Raw genomic sequence first — 23,687 nt, 5'->3', positions numbered from 1 at the left:
ATTGATATGATAAGAACTCAGTGATTCATTTTTCTTCTTTGCTCTTGGAGACTGAACATGGTCAGCACAGTGGAGTCCTTCAGGCAGGTCCTTCCCTAATAACAAAGACACAAATAAAAAATAGTTATTAATTAGCCATTGGGAAAAAACGTTTTTTGTTCCAGGCATTTTAACATGGGGTTGTATTGGGATTTGCTCCTTTCTGGAGCCAGCTTCAAGAGGGCATTATGTGAACTGCAGTTTATAGCACTTATGCATAGGCTTCATTTCTCAGCCTCAGAGTTGGCCTCTTGGTGACTGTGACTATGTTTTACAACTATTTTATTCTTAGTTATTATTAAAAAAAACAGCTAACGTGATGATGATTCAGATGTTTGTTATTGTCTCACATTACACATGGTCATATGCGTATCTATTTTTTTATGATCTTATTTTTTCAACTGACATTTGGTTCTGTTTGATTTTTTTAAATTATGGAGGAGGAATAAAAAGGCAGTTTAAAACCAGCATGGATAACATATAAATTGGAACATATTAGTATTATTACTATCATTATTATACAATTAAACAATGTAGGTATATCATGATAGTAATGCAAATATTGGCAGGAATAAAAAAAATATTTGTAATTATTTGTCTATATTGTAGACTCGTGTAATTGTGTACTATCATTATCTCGTAATATTTCGACTATATTACCATTATTTTATACCCCATCGCGATGAATTGCAATTGGTGCACTGCTGCTCTCCGGTCGGCCCGCCAGCCAATCAGCGCTCTCCCTTTATAACGTAGCCGCGATTAGTCACGCGCTGTTGTGAATCGGAGTCCTGCGGCCCCACAATGCCAGGCGGGGGAGCCCCTCTCTCAGCAGCAGCAGCAGCAGCGCGGCGCAGCATCACCGCCTCGCCTCACTGAGAGAAGGTCGGAGAGGAGAGCGATGCGAAGGGATGTAAGATGGCAGAGCTACAAATGCTACTAGAGGAGGAAATCCCTGCCGGCAAAAGGGCGCTCGTGGAGAGCTACCAGAACCTGTCGCGGGTGGCGGAATACTGCGAGAACAATTATGTCCAGGTAAGAGGATCGCCTCGCGAAAATTTAGGGGCGAATTTTCGCCAGTGATCACCTTCGTGTCTGCGGCGCCGTGGCGACAGTGGAAGTGAGTGGAACCACCGCGGCAGGAAACGCTGGTCCCCTCGAAAAGGGGGATTCTCAAACCGCCAGGAACACGGCGGTGGCCTCCCCCGCCCAACCAGCCCGGCACGGCGGTCGTGCCGCGGCTCGGTGCTCTTGTCGGACATGGCCGTGTTTCGGCGTTTCCTCCTGTTCTGTCCGGCCGGGCCCCCGTGTACCGGAGCCGCGTCCGCTCACAGTTGGAAGGCTGAGCCCCGGGGAGCTGCTGGGGGGGCTCTCGGAGGGTGTGTCGTTGTTATGCCCAAGGGGTTTGTCATTGACTTGATTCTCCGATGGGTACCTGAACACAACCTCAGCCCCCCCCCCCCCTTTTTTAAATACATCTTTATTTTATTTTTTACACTAACTGCCCGTTTTTTTTATTCGACTTAATCCAAACAGGCAACACACGATTAGGCCACACATCAGCCTTATGTAGGGAAAAATGAGCGAATACACTCTACAGAAAGAAATTTATCTCGTGCAAATCTCAAAAGCTAGCCAAATTATGAGTATTCTGTACCGTATGAATGGGTTTTTGTTGCACCAGGGAAATAAAAGAAACAACACGAAACGCTTAGTCACTATAAAGTCACTTTAATGGTGCTGTATTAGGTAAACACATCCTATTTGATGTTCTCTCTCATTAGCCAATCAACACAGCCTCTCTCACACGTTAGCTTCCTCATCAGTGATGTCATTATGTAGGCCAAGGCTCTCGTGACCACACAGTACAAGTAAGGGATAGTAGGTGTTGGGTCAAGCTACTGGTGATGCACAGATCATATATAAAACATGGCTCAGAGGAGCTCCATGGATGATTTATTATTTGTGATCAGATGCATGCTGCAGGTTAATAATAGGTGTGCCTGCTTGCGTTTTTTTTTTTTTGCATATTCCAGACTGATTATTAAATCAGTGTGTCAGGATTAGGGTGAATCCCTTGTGCAAAGCAGCAGGGCCGGTATATTTTTTTTCCTGCCTTCCAAATATTCCAAAATGTGTTTCAGCAGCATGGCAGTGTGCTTTCGTTACAATCATTTAAAAAATGGGTTTACGGCCGCAAGGTTGATCAAACATCTTGCAAGCTCACAGTAAACCGTGTCACCCTGAACTCTGGCAGGGTGACTGTGTGTGTGTGTGTGTGTGTGTGTGTGTGTGTGTGTGTGTGTGTGTGTGTGTGTGTGTGTGTGTGTGTGTGTGTGTGTGTGTGTGTGTGTGTGTGTGTGTGTGTGTGTGTGTGTGTGTGTGTGTGTGTGTGTGTGTGTGTGTGTGAGTGAACAGCAGTCGGTGTTGGCACATCGCTGGCACAGAGCAGGAACCCCGCCGTGCTTCCAGAATAGTGATATTTAGTCTGTGGTGCCGAGAGAGCTCACCGCCATGCCCAGTAAAATGCATCCCATCACCTTAACTGTGGTTGTTGTCAGAAGTGTGGTTTTTTCACTGATTGCATGCACTCACTTGACAAGCATACACAGCTTTGTATTGCTGCATGTTCATCTTCATATTATTATGCAGAAAGCTGCCAGAGAGATTTTATGTTTTTGTTTGAAGGTTGCCAGATTTGATTTAAGATCTCATGAGCACTGGAGCCTGATCAATAAGGGTTTTTGTGGGGGGCCGATGCTGATATCGGTATTAGGGAGTAAAAATTTTCCGATACCAATATATTGCCCGATGTATATTGATTGACAATGATTCCTAAAGATGTTGTTGTCAAAGCCGTATGACAAAGAAATGTTATTGAGGCTTGATATTTTAGATAACATTTTTGTAATGTAGGGCTGCAACTGAAGATTATTTTCACTATCGATTAATCTGTCGATTATTTACCTCGATGAATCGATTTGTTGTTTGGTCCAATAAAATTCATAAAGTTGTGAAAAATGTTGACCGTGTTTCCCAAACCCCAAGGTGATGTTTTGTTTTGTCCTCACACTAAAGATATTTAGCTCACCGTGAAAAAGGAGAAAAGAAACTAGAAAATATTCACATTCAAGATGCGGAAATCAGAGAATTTGGACTTTTTCCCACTTAAAAACTACTTGAACCGATTCATCGTTTATAAATATAGTTGGCGATTAATTTCGTAGTCGATTACTAATCGATTAGTCGATTAACTGTTGCAGCTCTATAGTAATGTAAAGTATAAACATAAATGCACATCTTGTTTATTCTATAAAATCAAAGTTTTCATGTCGGTGGATATCTGCAAACATAAACACCAATATCAGTTATTATGTGTGAGAAAGGCTCACATTGGCTGATGTTATTGGCCAACCGACGAATGGGTCAGGCTCTAATAGGAACTGTACATCTCGCTTAGTGGCCGGCTTGGTTGAAGTGGACAGTCCGAGAGGAAATGTTATGACTGTGGTGGTGAATCTGTCAATAGTCTAGAGACCAAGTGGCTGCCATATTGATTTATTCATGTTAAATGTCAGTAATTTGGATTTTTGTATGAACATTAAATAATCAGCAACACCATGTTGATACTCTTTTGACAGAAGCTGATGTAGTTACATCCATAAACAGGATAAAATTTGGCAGGGAATTTTTCTGTAGAATTTGATGCTGCAAAATCAATATTAGCGAGTCAATAGCCAACAACACACGTACATCACGTGTGTTGCAGATTGACAACAGACGTGCTCGATGTGCATCTTTCTCGTACCACTCCATTATTGCAAAAAAATAAATCTCTTGACAAGTTATTGAAGTTTCGTCATGCCATGCTGCATGAAGTGAGGATGGAAATGAGCAAAGTGGAGATAACGGTTGTGTAATTGAACTGAATAATGGGGAAAGAAATGAAGTTTACTGAGAAACATCTTGCTCAATTGTTTTTGGCGATAGCCTCCATGTCCGTCCTTACTGCCACAACATGTGCATCATATTACCTTTGTCTGTAATGGAACACTTTACGAAATGTATGAGTCACAAACATGATGTGACTCATGTTCAGAATGCACTGCCGTCATTTTTGGGGGGGAAATTCCCCTTTTGCTGCTCATTTTCAGAGATGTATTCCGTCGCTTTCTTTCTGCAAGATTCAGAATATAGTTCATTTATTACAGCAGGATAGTCATGCGTGGGATATGAAGATGCATGTACGTGGCTCCTCCTGAATAATAATTTCTTCAGGGACATCATGATAAACAAGAGGTACAATCCTGCATGCATATGAACACCTTTTCACAAAACACAACAGGGAATGCGGAGTAAGGAGGCTTAGCTTTTCATTCCATTATAGCTTCGGCTCAAATTGTGTGCAGCGGGATCAAATGTTTAATAAAGTTCTCCACTGAGCCTTTTTGCTCCAAGTTGTCAAAGCATAGATGTAAAAATAATAGCTGGTTGTCTTTATGAAGGATACAGTTTTTACTGCTGCAGCTGTGTAGTCACATGCTGAATACCAACATTATTATACACCAAACAATGCACGTCCTGATATGTAAATCCCCTCTGTGATGCTATAAAAAAACCCAAGAGTGTTATTCTTAGATGAGAAATTTAAAATGGGCCAGCCTGACAGACTGTCACCTACAGAATATTTGGAGGCCTGAAAGCAGAACTCGGCTTTGCTCGTACCGTTCTCAAGGTCTTTGCATACTAAAATAGCAACTCTTTGAATTCAATCTGTTTTAATGTTGGACAATGAACGATCTAAAAATGATGAGCACGTTTTAATCATTGTGTCCCACAGGGTTGGGTGAAGAGTAAGGTGTGAGATGGAAGCTTGTGACTGCGCAATACTTCGTGTGTTGATGTCGAGCCCATCAAAATCCCCATGTTTCCCCTCTGACTCGTGGCTTTTTCATTCATGACTCACTAAGTTCACAGTATCAGCACTCGTCTTCACTATGATATGACACTGAAATTGCTATATATTAAGGTTGAGTGCGGTGCTAAAAAAAAAGAAAAGAGGGATTTCAAGTGGAGCGATTGTAAAAAGGTCTTCTGTAAGCTTAATATGAAACATAATATGTCAAAGCAGGAAAGCGAATGAATACGAGAGAGAAAGAGATCCGTAATGAACAATGTGTATTCGGGAGACGTAGGCTATTATTGCCAGGGGTTTTCTATGCAATATTATTTTCAGATTATTTTAATCAGTTTGGTTCTATTTGAAGTGTTAACCTCTCCTCAGTGCTCTCCACTGCATGCACTGACTGCACATTGTTAAATATGACACTGTACATTCCTGTCTAACATTATCCTTGGTGTTTACGTATGAATATATAACCATGTCGTCAGCAGCGTGTTGTTGATAACTGTGATGTGTGCGCATGACAACATTTGAGTCTGTCTCTTTACTCTCTGGGGATAAACACTGATCAGCCTTTTCCAAGCTCAGGTGTGAGGACAGGCTCCAGTCTCTAGACTAGTGCAGAGTAAAGCCTGCGACGTCTCCTCCTCTTCATCGGTGTTTCATGAAAGTGTAAATAAGAGTTGTGCATGGCAGGGCCTGACCTGCAGGTCCCCACAGACGTCTGCTGCAGGCGTTTGTTGCTGCAGATGGTTTGCAAGGAAGCAGGTGGGCAGGTGGTCTTGTTGTAGAGTGGTGTCATGGTTAACACACGCACACACACACACACACACACACACACACACACACACACCAGATTGTTGTCTTGCAACAGTAGGTGAAATATACTCCAGTCAAACTCCAACTGCTTAGGCTGGGTTAGAGCTTTAAAAGTTGGCACAAAATAACCATATTGACTTGTCCTCCAGGGAATAGTTCGATAGTTAGAAAATGTGGATATATGCTCCTGGGTCTCTCAGTTAGGAGTGCTGCAGTTTTTTTTCTTTATAATTTCATTCATGAACATTTCTAAATCAGCCTTTTTGATATGTTGAACATACAGCATGAGTACCAAGGGGCTACCAGTCGTCAACACTGATTTTTTGAGTGTTGTAAAATGGTGTGTCAGCTGAATAATTAAAAATACCGTTCCAAAGGCTTCATACGTTTTGCAAAATTGCGCCTGGACAGTTTGCCGTTCACATATGACGAACACAAAGTGAGATTTTCCCAGTCAGATGAATTCACACCAGCAGGAAACATTTCCAGAACATCCTGTGGCGTCTGGGCAGAGCGTGCAGGACAATAATTCCACTGGAGAAAGCAGTGTTGTTGTTTACGGTCACTTACAGGCCCAGTCGCCGGCTGTGAATTTTCCTGCCTATTCTCACGTGGGCTCGCTCTTAAAAATTGGCCGGAAGGTCCGTAGCAACATACCTGTTGTCACAAACAACCCCTCCGGAAAAATGTTAGTACTTCAGATGCATGTCTGGAAGCAGCTTATAGATTACAAGTCCTACCCTGAGGTTAAACTTTGGCCAACAGGTTAGATGAGGCTGACTGTTCCCCGTTATGTTTCCCAAACTATAAATATGTCCATTTTGTCACATTGCTATTTCAAGGTCGCCCCGAGAAAAACAGATTTGTGCACTGTTCTGGCATTCCCCGCTCACTGGGCACACCTCCCATCGTGCACCTGACTCATGTCGTTCATCTTGGTTATTCGGAAGTTATTGTTGTCGGATTCCAGTGCCACTTCACATTCCACAACACTTGTCCCCAGTAAACTGTTCTGTTCCTGTTCACAGTCGTGAGTGAAGGGTCCTGCCAAATACTGTTCTCTTGACTTCTTTTTGGACAACCGTTCTTCCCTCCGCCAATTTCATTACTCTGTATTCCTGACTTCTGGTGTCTCTTCCTCTCTGTCCCTTTTGCCTCTCGCCACCAGGCCCAAGACAAAAAGAAGGCCCTGGAGGAGACCAAGGCCTACACCACCCAGTCTCTGGCCAGCGTCGCCTACCAGATCAACGCCTTAGCCAACAATGTGCTGCAGCTGCTCGACATCCAGGCATCGCAACTGCGACGCATGGAGTCTTCCATCAACCACATCTCCCAGGTACTGTACATACTTCGGCCACAGGCGATAGATGACCACCAAAGTGCCACCAGTTTTTCATTTCTTAAATGCAAAGACTGTCTATGAAACATAAACTGCCTTGTTCACCTTCTTCACTCTATGTAGCTCGAAATAAGAATCAGCAGATACTCTTGTGTTTTTACAGCAAAATGAACGGAACTAAACAATTTGAATCCAGAATGTTGCATTACAAATATGAAAAAATGGCGCTAATGCTCAAATGTCAGGGGGGGAACTTTATTTAACTCAAATTCAGTGTTATACATTACATCAAACACTCTCCTTTATTTCAAATTTGCCCTGTTTTATAAGTGAGCGCCTCATTCAGCTTTCATCTGATAGGCTGGCGGGGGGCTGCTTGTCCCGTCCGACTCAGCTCACATTTGTTTGACTGGCAGCTCACCGATTGTGCTGTCGGTCATAATGTGAGGTGCGTCGGATTTCCCTCGGAATGCACATTCGGTAGATTAGTTCAGAAGTCTCCTCCACAGCTCAAGTGAAAGCAGACAGCGTCTGGGGGCGGGGGGGGGACTGCGGTGTTGTAAATGTTTCTGTGTAACATTAGATGCTCCAGCAGCTTGGTGACGTGTGATCTGAGCTGATTCCCCCCGTTTTTTAAAAGCATCCTGAGGCTAAGACGATCTTGGTTCCATTGTAACTCCACGGACTAAGATCCTTTTAGCCTGAAAATGATTTTTGGGAAATGAGGCCCAGTCTGGCAAGGATTAATGTTGCAAATAATTTTGTGTCGCACAACAAAGTGAATGTAAACGTGTTTAATTCTAAACAATCTGAGGCAATAATCCTCTTAAACCTCTCAACATATGCTTCCATGATATACTCAATCGTGTGTCCAACAGCGTATTCGTATATTATAAGTAATTAACAGCAGAGGATCGGCTTATCTGTGTATTTAAAGAAATCCACTCTTGATAATAGGTCGTAAAAGCTCTGTAAGTCCACCCCTGAAAGAATGTGCTGTAGAGACGAGAGTAGGACGACCACTGCATCACGTCATGGATGTTACACAGAATAATTTACAACACCACAGTCCCCCCCCCACTCACACACTGTCTTCTTTTACCTGAGCTCACATTATAAGATCTGTGAGTGGCCAGCCCCTGCCAGCCAATCAGACATTCACAATTCAGGTTTTCTAAAACTGTATTTTTTCATGTGTCACAATGTTTTAATTTTAATTTGTATAATTAAACTGCTAAGCATTACACAGACCCACAATCTCTCCCTCTAGTTTGAAACATCTGAAGGAAGTCTTCGGTGTCACTGACTGCAGCTTAACAGCAGCTAAAAAAAGACAGCTGAGTGGAAGACATTGCTCGTTCTATTAGAAAAGAAAGAACAGATGAGTAGCAGAGTAGACCTAACGCTGTTGTTGAACTGTTGGAATTAGTGCCATGGAACTGTTCATTAACCTGACCGCATTATGGAAGCCACTATAATACAAGTAATTTATCCCCTCATCCTTGTTTTTTCATTTGAAAACTTGGAAAATCGCGTGATTAATTGTCTTCGGTACAAGAAACTTATTTTCGAGAACAAAAAGATATTATTCTCTAACACCAAATCACACGTGATACAGACAGACAGATACAGCATGGATGGCATGGATGGCATGGATCATGCTGGAGCTGACGGACCTCCACTGCCCCTCTCCAGCCCTGCAGTCCTGCTTCATCAGCAGTCCTCTGTCTGTCTCTCTCTCTCGCTCTCTGTGCGGCCACCCTGCTTGTCAGCCAGTGAATGCCCCCCTCCCTCTCCCTGTGTGCTTCATTAAGCCTGTCAGGGATGAAGTGAAATCCTGACGCCAGCACTCTAGCCTGGTTAGCGTATCCAGCTACCGTGTTACCACACACGCCGCTGCATGAAGGACAGCATGTTGCAGTCTAGTGACGGACAACTGGAGTCCTTTTTTTTTTTTTATCGATCCTGTTCTGTAGAGATAGTCAGTGGTGCTTTATAGACCTCTCTCTGATATTTCTTCTTCAATTATAATAGCGCCAGAAGCCCCTTACACATTGATGTGAACACTTGACAGTAAACTGGTACAGAGAGACTGTACTGGTCGAGTCAGTGTGTCCACTGAACTGTGGGTGAGATCATTTGTCTCCACATCAGCTCCGCTCTGTCCATCATGTTGAAAATAGCAGCCATGTTGACCTGTCATACTAATAACATTAACAGTGGCTTCCCTCCTTACCGGTGATGCCCATATGCACATTACTAGAGCAGAAAATCTGAATTAAGTCATCAAACTTGATTGTTAAACATGTGCTTCTCCCTTTAAAGCATGTGGTAAAAAAACATCAAGATACGCTCGTGCTATAAAAGTGGATCTGCACTAATATCGACGAATATGTAATTGACACCTCATATCGGTGGAGGAATGATGGTGCAGCAGCAGACGAGGATGTGTTCATGTTTTTTATGGAAAGATAAGATAGAGGAGAATGGTGCACATCATTTCAAGGATATTAAAAATTATAATTATAGTTCTAACTGTGACAAGAAAAGGCACCTTGCTTACGGTAACCAAACGCGATGCAATATTTCCAACCTACCAGCCGATTGACATCAACACAAAAAAAAAGCACACATGGGTGTCAGGGCACAAATTGATTGGAATCGCCTTAAATTGCTTGAATCTAGAGAGAAATGAATTTATTCCATATGCATCTCATACACCTCCGCAGGGCAAAGATTCATTATTCTAGTCGCGATGTGCCTAAGAAATTAAATTAGAATTTTCTGGCTTGTGCCAAGTATTTTTTTGTCTGGCTTAGTTTTGTCTTGACTTAAGAGAGAGAGAGAGTTACATGGGAGAAAGAGGAAGGTAGATACACACTGCTGCCAAATCCACGTCCCATATCTGTGGGATTTAAAAAATCCCACACAGCAGGGAGGGCTGTCACAAGGTTATCACACAGAATAAAGTTGCTGCTGCCTGAATGCAGAACAACGGCGTGTTACAATCAAAGCAGAGCCGTGGTGGCAGACTGTTTCTCCTCTCTCTGTGTATCGGCTAAATGGAATGGTTGTTTGTGCATTCGGTTATTGTGTCTGAGCCCAAAAGCAGCATGACTGAACAAAATGCGACTGCTTCTTTTTCATTTTTGATACTATTGCCATGGAAAACAAAGAGCACCTTCCCACGAGTCTCTCTTGCCCCTCTTTTTCACTTCCTTGTGTCCTGTCTGCCAGTTTGCTTTCTGATTCATCTCTCCTTTTGTTTTCTTTTTCCTCCAGAATTCTCATTCATCAACTCAGTGACCCATTTCTGCCTCTTCCAGCCCAGTTTCAATTGGTCAGAACTTTGGGTTAAAACACGATAACGGCACAGACGCAGGCAGCAGGGATTTCATGCATGATATTTACGCACCATACATGAGATCATTGCTGTATGGAATTACCGCTGACACACCTTGGAAATCTTAGCTCAGACTACATCATACTTTCCTCCTGACATTCACACCGCAGCGACAGCAAACATCCCCAGCCTGCTCCACTGACCGTGGGTGAATAACGGTTCACCGAAGCTGCTGTATAGATGCGACGGTGAACATCCACAGTCGGACCTGTTCTCAGAAACTCAGGGCAGAGGTTGAGCGGCCACTTTATTATTTGAAAGAGATTACAAAAGAAAAGGAAGATTGAGAGAGCGTAGGAAGGGCAGACAGTCTGAACGATTAGGTAATAGTTGTTATGTCCACATGTTTCATGAAGATGACCACACTTGGAAATTCTGAAATGAAGCTGAGAGGATCCAGTCACCCCTATCAGCAGTGAGGTACTAATGTTTTAGTGCATCGCATTATCAAGACCGATTTGTTCTGAAATGGTATTACAGCATAAGGAGAAGATGGCTGGTCACATCATCTCTTATTGTGTAACAGTTTAAATAAAGTTCATTTTCTAAGTATCTATCTAATCACCACCTTCCTTTCTTCCCCATTTGCTTCTGATCCCAGCAGCCTATCGGACGTTTATCTACATCTTTCCTGTGTCCGTCTCCGTCTTTCTGTTCCTTTTTGAGTTTCGTCAGTCTCATTTTCCGCAATCTGCACTCCGCCCCTAACCCCCCTGTCACTGGCAGGAAGTAGGCAGGGTCTTCTTTTTTTTTGGTCTTACTTCCCAGCTATAGCCGGGTGTGTCGCTTCAGTTTCCTCTCCTAAAAAAAAGAGCATGTCTCATTTTCACAGAGACACAAATGCAGACGGACTTCACAACCTCTATCAGATTTACAGTCTTGCAGTCGGCTTTTTCATCTCCAGCTCCCAGAGGGAGGAGCTGTCAGGTCGACTGGATGATGTGTGATTGATGTTTGACCTTGTGTGTTTGTGGGTGCACATATACACACTCACACAACATTGTAGCTTTTTGCACACACACTTTCTCTATCTATATTTATATAAAAACTAAAACTCATCAGCACTCTCCTCCGACGCGTGACCTTATATTCCGCAGATCCCTCCGTCCTTCGTCCTCCAGCCTCATTTTTCACCGAATTTCATTCAGTACTTCCCCCCCCCCGCATCCATCACTCCTTCCACTTTCATCTATCATTGATAAATTGGGAGGCCAGTCCACATAGGCGCTTGAGTGATGAGGACGCAAATCTCACAAGAGATCGAGGTCACCGGTGTCTCCAAATGGCCCTGGTGGGAGCGGGTTAAAGGAGAGCTCTGTCTGCTGGGCCCCAGGGCGTCGGCATTGTGGGAACACCTGTAGGGCAAGAAGAGTTCAAAAGGATGGAAACCCATAGTGTGTCTATAGGCAGTGGGAGGACTTGGGAATTAAAATCCAGAGGAATGAACTGGGTGAAAATTCAAAAACGATCTTCTTTGTCATGTGAATATTTCCCGTCGATAAATAATGTCACACAATGTGCTGAAAGGGGTTGAGTTGTAAAATGCATTACTGTAATCATAGCGGGAGTAGAATATGGATTTGTGAAATGAAGAGTAAATAATTCAACAGTAAATCTGGTTGATGGAAGAAAAATGTGTTATTCAAAGCAATGTGATGTTTTTCCTGCTACAACTCTTAACAAGAATTTGAGATGGGTTCTAGAAATTCAGTAAAATAATTTATAATAAGATCCCCTCCGAGTAGGAGAGGGAGGTGATTAGGACCCCTGAGCTCCTGGGAGGCTTTTAATTTGAAACAGATGGAAGGTTGAGTTAGCAATAAGAGCAAATTACTGTAACTGGTAACAGGGAGGCCTTTTATTTGAATACATCCACAAGATGGATAAATTAGCCAAAAATAGGAGTTAAAAACCCTGCCTGTCTCTCATAATAACCTTTCTTAAAGTGAATCATTTATTTTGGAGAATTTACAGGTTGCAAAGTAAACCCTTAATATCTGTTGTGTCCTACAACTCATTGCCCCCCCCTTCACTTACCCCCCCTACAGACGGTGGACATCCACAAAGAGAAGGTGGCACGTCGGGAGATTGGCATCCTGACCACAAACAAAAACACCTCTCGCACCCACAAGATCATCGCCCCGGGCAACATGGAGCGGCCGGTGCGCTACATTCGAAAACCCATCGACTACACGCTGCTGGATGATGTGGGACACGGCGTCAAAGTAAGTTTCCTGCACTCTCTCTTGGTGCAAATGAAATGAATAAGACTTAAAGGTCAATCAATGACAGTATATTTGTATATTTATATTGCAGCAGCATGCTCGTGTTTCTGTTCTTTTTTTTTTTTTTTACGCCACGGCTTCTCAAAAAAGCAATTTGACACATTCTGAGCTTCGCCGGAACCAGATCGTTGAAGCTGCCGTAAATCCCAAAGTCATTACTTTGATACATCGTCTTGATTTTCGAATCGTCAATTCTGCTAGACAGGGAAACACATACTTAGACGAGTTCACACGTTCACGTGAACAAGCTGAATGTCTGCCTTAACGATTCACTCACTCACTGCATGTCGATCGATACACCGGCTTTTCGGTCAGTTAAAGTGCAGAGACGCATCGAAATTAACACATACTCGAATAAGATACGAAGTTGGTAGCTGAGCTTTGCTTTGTCTTTGTTTCTTCATGCCAAGTAACAACTGCCAAAGCTGGAAGTCATTGTGTGTGTGTGTGTGTGTGTGTGTGTGTGTGTGTGTGTGTGTGTGTGTGTGTGTGTGTGTGTGTGTGTGTGTGTGTGTGTGTGTGTGTGTGTGTGTGTGTGTGTGTGTGTGTGTGTGTGTGTGTGTGTGTGTGTCTGTGTGTGTGTGTGTGTGTGTGTGTGTGTCTGTGTGTGTGTGTGTGAGTCCAGAGCGACACTTCAGCCGCTGTGTTACTCGTTCCATCACATCCCCTATTGAATCGTGGGAAAATATTCTTTCATCCCTTTTCCGGCTCATTCTTCCCATTTTTTTATTCTCTCTCCCCATGATCCATCTGCTCTCTCCTCCCTCTGAGTTTTTATACTGCATTCTCTATGTGTGTGTGCACACAGTCATGTGCATTGATTGTTTGTGTCATAAATGTCTGCAGTGCGTTTTGAGTCGGCCCCTCAATCCCTCTCCCCCTGTCTGTCTCTGTTGAGATAGAGGCTGTCTGCTGAATTTTCAAACATCCGCCGATTCAAATTCAAAAGCCAGCATTCGGTGTTCCCTCCTCGGAGGGCTGGCTCGCCCAAGAAACCTTTGTCACGGCCCTCTATGCAAATAAAGCATCATTCACGTAGGCTGCGAAATGATAGAAATCAGCGCGGAGCAGTGTAGACGCCGCAACCTTTTTCCTTCCCTTTTTAATAATGTGAACATAGAAAAAATTCATGAGTCAGAAATCTGCAAAATGGCTGTTTTGGTGATTTGTAGTTTAGATGCTTTATCAAGTTTATTTAGATGATCATTTTAGGAAAGAGGTAAACCTCTGAAGACTCCCATGCTAGTGGATCATTTGGAAATCCCTGATGTCGCCGTGTGGATATCAAAGATTTATATAATTTCATGCACAATACTGCACCAGCCAGATAGAAAAATAGAAAATTCAACAACTAGCAAACTAATGCATGCATGTGGGTCTGTTTGTGTATTTGTTTGGTAGATTTCGTATTCTTGCCGTGTAGGAAATAGCAGCTTATTAGCAGCTCCAACCTTCCAGCCCATTTCACCCCGGGCTGTGGTGGATTCCCTGGAGCGTTGGAGGCGTAATCACCTCCACGCCTCCGCCTCCACGTCCACATAATCAGGGGAACTCTCCCATGGGCTGATGGGAAGTCAAGACTTGAGAACGGAGAGACCCCATTCACACATTTACGGATGACTGTGCTCGCCCGGCCGCCATAATAGCCTTTATTGGCATTAGTGGCAGTTACCGGGGCGACATAGTTCCAGCCTCTCCGACAGTCTGAGCACCTCGCTCCTGTTATTTATGACCTCACTGTGCTTCAGTGCTTTTTTTTTTCCTTCTTCTTCTTCTCGGAGCAACACTTAGGACGTCAGCAGAGCAGTGGCGTGAAGTTAAGCCACTGCTCAATTATTTTTCCTGCGTGTGTCTAACGATTTGTGTAATTCTCAGTCTGATTACAGTTTGTAACGCGTCTAGACACTGATACACACTGAACAGACTCACACAATCTGAGTGACTAAATATTATAGAAACTACTTCCCGTGTCGATAAGCACAGATAATCTACCACATTTTGTAATAAATCTTTGATAAAATGTGACTCGGGATGAGTTGAGAATGTGATTATTGCTGAACCAATTACTCGATCATTCAGGTAGTGCCAAAATTCTCTGGTGCTGTGCCACCGAAATGTGACAGTTTTCTGCATTTCCATGTTTTACATCATTGAGCACTGAAAGCTCTTTGTTTTTTTAAACGAATGAAATCTGATATATGCTGTGTATATGTCACCTTACACTTTTCTGACATTTTGTTCACTAAACGTACTGATAATGGAAACCATTGTCAGCATCAGCACTAAATGCGGTCGAACCTGTTAATATTACTGGGAAAAAATGGACAAGTAGCATAAAAAGACAACACATTAGAAGAAAAGAGAGGTTTTTAACTTCATCTTGTTTTCTGTTATTTTCCACTGGTGTATTTCCTTGTATCTTGTATTTCCTTGTGTCTCCTTCATGCCCTGCACTAGGGATCGACCGATACAGATCTTTTAGGGCCGATGCCGATTTTTTTTTCATCAGCTTTAGCCGATGACCGATTCAAACTCTCGGGAGTTCCCACCCGGCGGGCGTGCAGCGCGGCAGCTTAGGGCAGAGGCACCGCGACGGCGCTGGGTAAATGGTTCCGGAGAGAGTGGGGCCGGGCCCGATAGGCGACCGGATCTGCCCTCCCAAAAAAAACTATCGGCGAACGTAGCAGCCGTGCATCGTCTGATGCCGATATTATCGGCCGGCCGATATATCGGTCGAACACTAGCCTGCACCTTCTACTCTCTTCCTTTTTTTTCTCCAAGATGCTCTTTCCATGCTGTACTTGAAAGTGAATTAACAAAGAATATCACTATAATGTAAATATAACCAAATTTTTTTTACCACTAACCATCGAGCATGTCTTGTTTTCTGTCTTCTCTCTATGCCTGCGTGCACTCAGTGGCTTAAGGCCAAGGTAAGAGATGGTTGTCTTTCCATTCTTTCTTATCCTCTATTGATAAATATGCCTCCATGCTTATTTATCTCAGTGGAGCAAAGCAGAATCATTGAACTTAATATGCATGTTATGTTACAGTAAATGGAAGGGAAATGGTAACAGGAGATATTAAACATTAAATTTCACATCCCATTAAACTTGCACAGTTTCTCAGTATAAGGTTCCAGTCACATATTCAGAGATGCTTCCTCTCCTCTTTCTCCCTCAATCTCTCTTCGTCTCCCATGTTCTTTATATTTAGCTGTTGACATAAAAGCCGTTGTGCAGGTTTATTTTTTGTTAAAACTAAAGACGGGATGCCTCGAGTCCAACGCTGTTGTCAGCTATTAATATTTACTCGAAAGCAGTGTTTTAACTCATCTTTTGCTCCTCTACTCTAGCAACATGGAAACAATGCGGCAGGCCGAGGAGGGACGCTCGCCAGGACCAACCCCCCGACACAGAAACCCCCAAGCCCCCCCATGGCAGGTCGTGGTACCCTGGGGTAAGAACTTGAAGAAAAAAAAATGCATTTAATTTCATCAGTTAACCGGGACAAGAGTTCTGCACCATTATACTTATTATTATTTTGAGACATTTCACTAATTTCACAATGGTTGTTTTCAACACCAGAACCAACTGACCATGGCTCCATAAGCAGAGTCTGTAAAGGCCCACGGAAGGATTGTATACTTCCTCTAACTCCATGAAGACATTGAATTCTCTATATCTATCTCTGTGCAGGCGCAACACTCCCTATAAGACACTGGAGCCAGTGAAGCCTCCGGTGGTGCCCAACGACTACATGACGAGCCCGGCGCGACTGGGCAGCCAGCACAGCCCTGCACGCACAGCCTCCCTCAACCAGAGGCCCAGGACACACAGGTAGCACCCACCCTCTCTTCTAACGACTGACATGGACACAAAATCTGTCTGTCGACCTGTATGCTCTGATAGAACGCGACCGCATGAGGTGTGAATGTAGCGCGTATGCACTGAAAGGCTGATTACCTCAACTGCACTTGGAGCTAATTTAGTCACACTCTGCTTACCACATTTAACCAGAATTTGCCGGAGGTGTGAAGATCAAACCAGGAAATCAACAGGCGCCAGACTGCTCTGTTATTAGTATCAAATGTGAGATTATGTGCAATAGCGACATACATTATGAGTGCCTCGCACAATTTTATTCACCAACCGATGTTGTTGTATTCTGTAAAATACAATGACAATAAAGGCTTTTCTATATTTTAAAATAAAGAAAAAATAATTCTAGCCGAAAGAGCAATCATTAATGTTATTAATAACCCCAGTGCTTTTCCCTCTATGACAATTAAAAATGTGGTATATCATGCCGCACAACGTTAAATCTGCAGCTACTCGGTTACAGCTGTGACTTAATAACTATATATCCTCGTCATGTTTGACCTTTAGTTTTTTACCAGATACATATCTAGTAGGCAACTGTGAAAATAATCATTCCCCAGAATTCAGGAGCGTCAACTTCATGACAAAGTGCGAGGTGTTCCTGTTCTAGCACTTTGTACAAACGGTGAATAACCGTATCTTAACTCGCACACTGATGGAGGTGAGCTGCCATGCGAGGTGCTGGTCTGACCACCACGAGCAGTTTGGGGGTTTCAGTATCTTACTCATGCACGTTTTGAAATGTGAGATGGAGGAACTTGGGATCGAACCATTATCCTTGTGGATGACCCCCCATCCATAGTTGATGGTGTTTCCCTCTTTTGCAAATGGGATGTCATTGTTCATTCTTTATCTAATTCAATATTTATGTGTGAATTCTTCTAGACTGTGCGCAGCATGTTTGAATCATCGGTTGCCATATTGTTATGTCAGAATGACATATGAGAGAGAAATGACAGGATGTCAGCTGCTAATTAGGTTTGTCTCACACAAAACAAACACCCTCTAATAATAACCGTCTCTCTCTCTCTCTGTCTCTCTGCAGTGGCAGCAGTGGGGGTAGTGGCGGCAGGGAGAACAGTGGAAGCAGTGGAGTCGCTCTCCCTCTGGCAGTTCCCACCCCCTCCCCTCCCAGTTTGGGGCAAGGTGAGCCTCGGCAGCTGTAACCTCACAAACTCATCACAAGTGTCCACATTGTGCACCCGCTGCTGTTTTCACCAGTGGATATTTGTGGGCTCTTCTTCTTCTTCTTCTCTGTATCTCTGTGGTTGCTGCTTGTTCACTCTGCCTCTCATTGGTCCGTCCTGCTGCTGAGCGTCGTCTCTCAAACACCACCATGTTGACTCAAGCTGACATTCATCAGGTCAAACAAAAGGGATTGAATGTGGACACATAATGATGTGAATAATGTATGAAAATCTCACACAAATCTATAAGTTACATTTATTAAAAAAAAATTCACAAAACTGGCAGCATGACACATGATAAATGATAGTGGTTTAGACATAGGTATTTGTCTTAAACATCAAACTGTTTTTGATGTTTAAAGTAGCAGCAGGTTATTATTTAAACTTACAAACAGCATGGAAATAAACTATATACTAACATGTCCATATAATAATAATAAACCAAAAATACGAACTTATTGCTGATGTGAAGTATAATTTACGTAAAGGCCAAGGATCGTTACGTGTACAGCTACGATCAGCAACTTTGCCTTATAACCCAAGAGATGGGCCGGTTTGTGAGAGATGTGTGAATTTGAAATTCATTTCTTCTTCTGTTGTCTTGTCTATGAGGACATAGGGGATGTACTTTTTAGTAAAAAAAAGTCTTCTTTTTCTGTTCATTTCTTCTGGCTTGACGACTGTGGGAAAACTTCAGGAAGCCAACGTTTTTGTGGCTGATTTTATTTGCCATGCCTGGGATAAAAAAGCTGAATATTTAGTTTAAGACTTAGTTGTAAAACACTTTATTTTATTATGGAACACTGCAAACGTAATTTTGAAAGCATGATGGTTGGACGCAAAATATATGTGAAATTAAATTAAAACTACTCTACACATTTCAAGTAAACCAGCAACCAAAAGTGATGCATGTTTACTAATGTCTCTGCCCCCTTCCCCCCCTCCTGCAGCGGCGACGTCCTCGGCCACGGTGCCCCAGGGCCCCGGCCTGGGTCCCATCCCCATGTCCCAGTTCGGCACCATCTCCCGCCAGATCTCCCGCCACAACTCCTCCTCCACCACCTCCTCGGCCTCCATGGTTTCGGCCACCGGCACCTACCGCCGCGCACCCTCTGTGTCCTCCCAGCAGCCTCACATCAACGGGGGCCCTGCCTACACACAAAACCCAAGTAACTCAGGCTTGATATATTTATATGTCAATAACCTAAGTTTGTATATACTGTGCGGTTTATTAGACGGTTGGCATATAGAAATATTTTGAGATATTCTGTAACTTATTGTCAAATAAGGGAATATAACTGTGTGTTTTTTTTATCCAGTGTGAGTTTTCAATATCTTATAAGGGTTTCATTCTACTGGTTTATAATTTACAGATATTAATTTCCTGAGAAATCTTATCTTAACATAATGAAACTTGGATATGGAACTGCTAAAAATTGTCCCCTGCGTCTAAGAGATGTGCACGGGGGCAAATGAAAATGAATGATGAACCATAATTACTGAAGCAGAGTGTTTCATTTCCATTTTTCTAATTGAGTTATGACATTATCACTTTAGTCGGCTGAAGGCGGTTTCTTGTCGAGGAGAGAGACGGGCAGGAGGCTTCTCAGGGCAAAAGAACACTTAATGAGATGCACAGCAAGGGGGAACCCGGGACGTGTGCATAATTTCTGTCGGAAGAGTAGAATTTATTTTGGCAGGCGTCACTTCGAGCCATTCTGCCTCAAATTGATCGTCTTCTCAGAGGACAAGAGTCTTGGTAACAAAACGCAGGAGGAGGAGGCTGTTCCGTCTTGTCTGGGAGGAGAGTGATGCAGAGTGCCGTCAACAAGGGACCTAAACTGGGACATCATATCATCGCTGTCATTGAAATTTAATTAAAGCGAAAGACTAGTTTGGATTTCAGGCGGCTGTAATAGAAGTTTAACATGAGAAATGGCTTGTTCTGGTCCAAGAGGGATCTCCTTGATCTCACAGGGTGTAGCAGTACATCACGCAGACACCTCCTCCAGTACATGTGATTTATGAGTCAGACCTGGTCTGCATGTGAGTGTGTGTGTGATATCATGTCTTTGAGTGAGGACATCTATGTTTCTCTGTGTGCGTTTGTCCATTTATCTCCTTTCTAAAGCCACAAAGGGGCAAAGGGCTTCTTTATGGGGCTAAAGAAAGAGATTATACAGGGACAAGTTCACTCAGCAAATGTTGCTCTTCATCCATACGCGCACCACTAATGAGCATTTAATTTGATTGAGAGCTGGATCCAGATGCAGCAGCAGCTCTGCCTGTAAATGCTTTTGTGACAACAGACGTCTGCTACTGCCACTGTCGCCTCGTCACTGCAGCTCGTTGTGCCATTCGCACCGGCAGCAAAAATAAATTAAAAAAACCTGGTGCTGCTTTCAGCCTTTTGCTTTTGACTTAAAACAGATGCTGACGAGGTAGATTCACAGCCTGAGATGAGACGAACGCGTTCCGGCTCGGAAAAGCGCAGCACAAAAGATCACCGGCAGCGACGCTTCGTGCACTGTCTCACTCGCTCACGAGCTTTTTGTCTCATTCTGTTTTTGGACTTTCTCTCTCTCCTCTGATGTTTTCTTGTTCTTGTTCTGTCGCACTCTCTCTCTGTTCACCACCTCCAACCCTCTCTCTGTCTCTCTGCTGCTCCTCCGGCTTCTCTGGGTGTTGCTGCTCCAGTGTCTGTGGCTCCTCCGCCGCCTCCTCCCATGGTCCAGCTGACCCCACAGATCCCCCTGACCGGCTTTGTAGCCAGAATGCAGGAAAGCAGTAAGTACTCAACACATACTCATATAAATGTATATATATATATAAACACGCACTTAAATGTATTTATGAAGATATTCATTGGGCCCTACTGTATATGTGTAAGTGCAGTTAAATGTACAGTAATATCCCAATTATATACAAACATGTGCAATCTCACATATGCCCGCACCTTCTGAAAATCACTTTATGCTCACATTAAGAAATCCTACACTAAAGTTGTCACTTCACATTCACATCCACTCACATCATCCACTCTCACAGTCACTCCCACACATTTACTCTATTATAGACAATAGGTGATTGCTGATTCTGTAATCGTGAAAGAAAACATCACAATGGCTACAACTAGGAAGGAAATACTTGCACTGTACTTCGATTAATCAATTAGTTGTTTGGTTCATAAAATGTCATAAAATGGTGAGAACCCAGACAGTATCTAAGAAGCTAAAATTAGAGAATTTTTACTTTTTTTTTTCTCAAACACTTCTTGAACCGATTAATCGATTAACAAACTAAATAGTTGGCAATTAATTTAGAAGTCGATAACTAATCGAATAACTGTTGTAGCTCTAGTATTTTCATTAAAGTAAATCTGTTCATTTATCTTCGTACATATTTCAGATCACTATCTAATATTTCTGCATATCTATGTATGTATGTATACATATATGGAGAAACCATTCATCACCTCTCTGTTTACTCCTCTGAAACGTCCTCAGCATCCACACGCTGCCTCACATTTTTACACACCGTTCTGTGGCTCGCTACGCACCTTCTATTGCACTGTGTTTGGGGATCGAGGGAGACCACTTCCCCCTTGGATGTCTGTCTCTCTGTCTGTCTGTCGCCATGGTGATGAATGGGTCACTGAAAGCGTGCGTCCCGTACTCTCTGTCCGCCGAGGAGAGAGAATGTGACCTGATGCCGCGTCCTGACCCGCCACCTGCCGGTCTGCAGAGATGCAGCCGAGTGGGAGATGTGGGACTGTCAGTACCTGTCTGGTCAAACGCAACGGAGTCTGTCATCACACACACTGAACTGAGGCAGAATAGGAGTCACGCAGTCAGATGAAAAAAGAGATTATTCTAATATCAGTGTGTCTTGTTTTGATTGTATGAGCGAATGTAGTGTACGCCGCTCTTCAGCAGGCCTTCCATGGATAATTAGCACATTTTTATATAAAGATTGTTGTTATCCTATGTTAGTTTTTTTAAAGGCTTTTACACTTCCTCTTTTAAAATCTCTAAAGTCTTGCCTGTATCTGTAGGAGTCCACTGGCACACAGGAAGAGACGCATTAGGCTGGATAATAATAAAAGAAGAACTGGTTAGAACGGCAATGCTCAGAGAGTTACACAATCAAAAGTGGGTCATAGCACTGAAAACACATGTACATGTGTATTTTAATAGAGATTGGTTTTTTTGTTGCTTTTTCTGACTTCCTGAATTGTATTTTACTGTCTTTACCACAGATAAAGACAGTAGAGATATAGTCCTTGCCGACTACACTGTGAGTAAATGTAATGTATAAAGTGTTTACACAGACCTTAACAGGTTTATTGGATTTTACTAATAAAATCCAAGATGACTACTGTTACAATGCAGATTTTCTTTTTCTTTTTAGCTCTTAATGCGTTAACAGATTTAAAGTCTTTTGTTTGACCAGCGGAAAAACGAGTGCGTAAGCGGGTCAGAATAGAAGCAACGCATTAAATTCATTCCCCTGGTGCCTTATGGGCAAAAGCAGGATTATAAATCGGTGAGATAAAGTGTGCAGTTTTTCTTTAATCACTGAAGTTGAGGGTACGAGGCTGCAGGGAGACTCGCTCCCGAAGGAAACTTGTATCACAGGCACACAAGTAGTTCAAAGACTTAAGAGTGACGGACCAGTGGAAGCAGGCCAAGTTAAGGCTTTTTTAAAAACCACACGTTCTGCACATTACGGATCCACCCATTTCACCACATTGCGTTTGTGTCAACATGCAGACAGAGATAATGTGTGTTTTCTGGTGACGGAGGCCGGCTGAATGTGTGAATACAACCCATTCTCAGTTTTAGATCTCACAAGCTGGAAGTTTGGGGCTTTATTAACCCGGAGGGATGCTTTGCAATAAGCATATTTAAAAAGAACAGACATATGGTGGATATTTTTTACAGGAAACATCATTGTCTCAGACTCTGCATTTAGGTTGACTACTACTATTCCACTGTAATAGTTTCCTGTAGTACTTCCTGGTGGTATTGACTAAAATTGGTATTGTTGAAATTTAAAACATATAGGAACTTAATAAATGAAATATGAGTGTTTGGGTTGGGGTTAGCGATTTGGACCCTTAATATTTGGTAATGAAGGTTACGGAAACTTAAAACTGCTGTAAGATCTGCCTGACTAAAGTTTAAACAAGCTGCCCTCTGGTGAACACTTGTGTTACTGCGCCTTTAATAGCACATTTGATGTGTAACAGAAGCATCAGCTTCTGTGTTTGTCATAGTAACAAGGTTCATAACGAGTTCCTTTTGGTTTAGATGATGATTGATTGTTCTTCCACACAGCAACATCTGTTGTTGCCAAAAATAGTTATCAAAAATTGACACGTTTTGACCTTGACCTGATCCGTCCCCCCAAAAACTATGATAGCAAAAATAAACTTACGCAAACTCTGCTGCAGGAGGTCATTTTTGAATTTCACTGCCGCACCAGATCAGATCCATTTTCTTTCTTGTGCTTTTTCTTTTTTCATTTGATTATAATTCAATTTTTTTAACTGTTGTCTTCCTCTAGTAACAGACAGCCCTGCCCCGCCTCCTCCGCCTCCACCAGAGGACCTGGGTGTGTTTGAGGAACCCTCTCCTCCTCCTCCTCCGCCGCCAGTGGACTACGAGGAAGAAGAAGCAGCAGTGGTTCACTACAGTGACCCGTACGCTGACGGAGACCCCCAGTGGGCCCCCAAGGTTTACCTAGAGAAAGGTTAGTGCCACGGTAAACAAAGCACTTTGTGTTTATTCTTTTTTCTTCTTCAGCCGTGGAAAAATTGATTTATTTCC

At 43.0% G+C, this 23,687-nt stretch overlaps 1 protein-coding gene across 4 annotated transcripts in view; it reads left to right on the top strand.

Moving 5' to 3' along the window:
- The first annotated feature begins 810 nt into the window (after positions 1-810).
- Positions 811-23,687, top strand: part of LOC118310538 (abl interactor 1-like) — a 25,611-nt gene continuing 2,734 nt past the window's right edge. The window contains exons 1-10 of one of the 4 annotated variants that reach the window (XM_035633542.2): positions 811-1,074; positions 6,930-7,097; positions 12,552-12,728; positions 15,707-15,721; positions 16,144-16,247; positions 16,487-16,627; positions 17,715-17,815; positions 18,807-19,025; positions 20,554-20,643; positions 23,425-23,610. In XM_035633542.2, the coding sequence (XP_035489435.1) occupies positions 958-1,074; positions 6,930-7,097; positions 12,552-12,728; positions 15,707-15,721; positions 16,144-16,247; positions 16,487-16,627; positions 17,715-17,815; positions 18,807-19,025; positions 20,554-20,643; positions 23,425-23,610 (1,318 nt within the window). In that variant the 5' untranslated portion in view covers positions 811-957. The remainder of the gene's footprint in view (positions 1,075-6,929; positions 7,098-12,551; positions 12,729-15,706; positions 15,722-16,143; positions 16,248-16,486; positions 16,628-17,714; positions 17,816-18,806; positions 19,026-20,553; positions 20,644-23,424; positions 23,611-23,687) is intronic. The other 3 variants (XM_035633543.2, XM_035633544.2, XM_035633546.2) reach the window with 3 other exon arrangements.

Source organism: Scophthalmus maximus, chromosome 5, assembly GCF_022379125.1.
Source record: "Scophthalmus maximus strain ysfricsl-2021 chromosome 5, ASM2237912v1, whole genome shotgun sequence".
In the NCBI taxonomy this organism is placed as follows: Eukaryota; Metazoa; Chordata; class Actinopteri; order Pleuronectiformes; family Scophthalmidae; genus Scophthalmus; species Scophthalmus maximus.
This window is presented reverse-complemented; position numbering and strand designations above follow the sequence as displayed.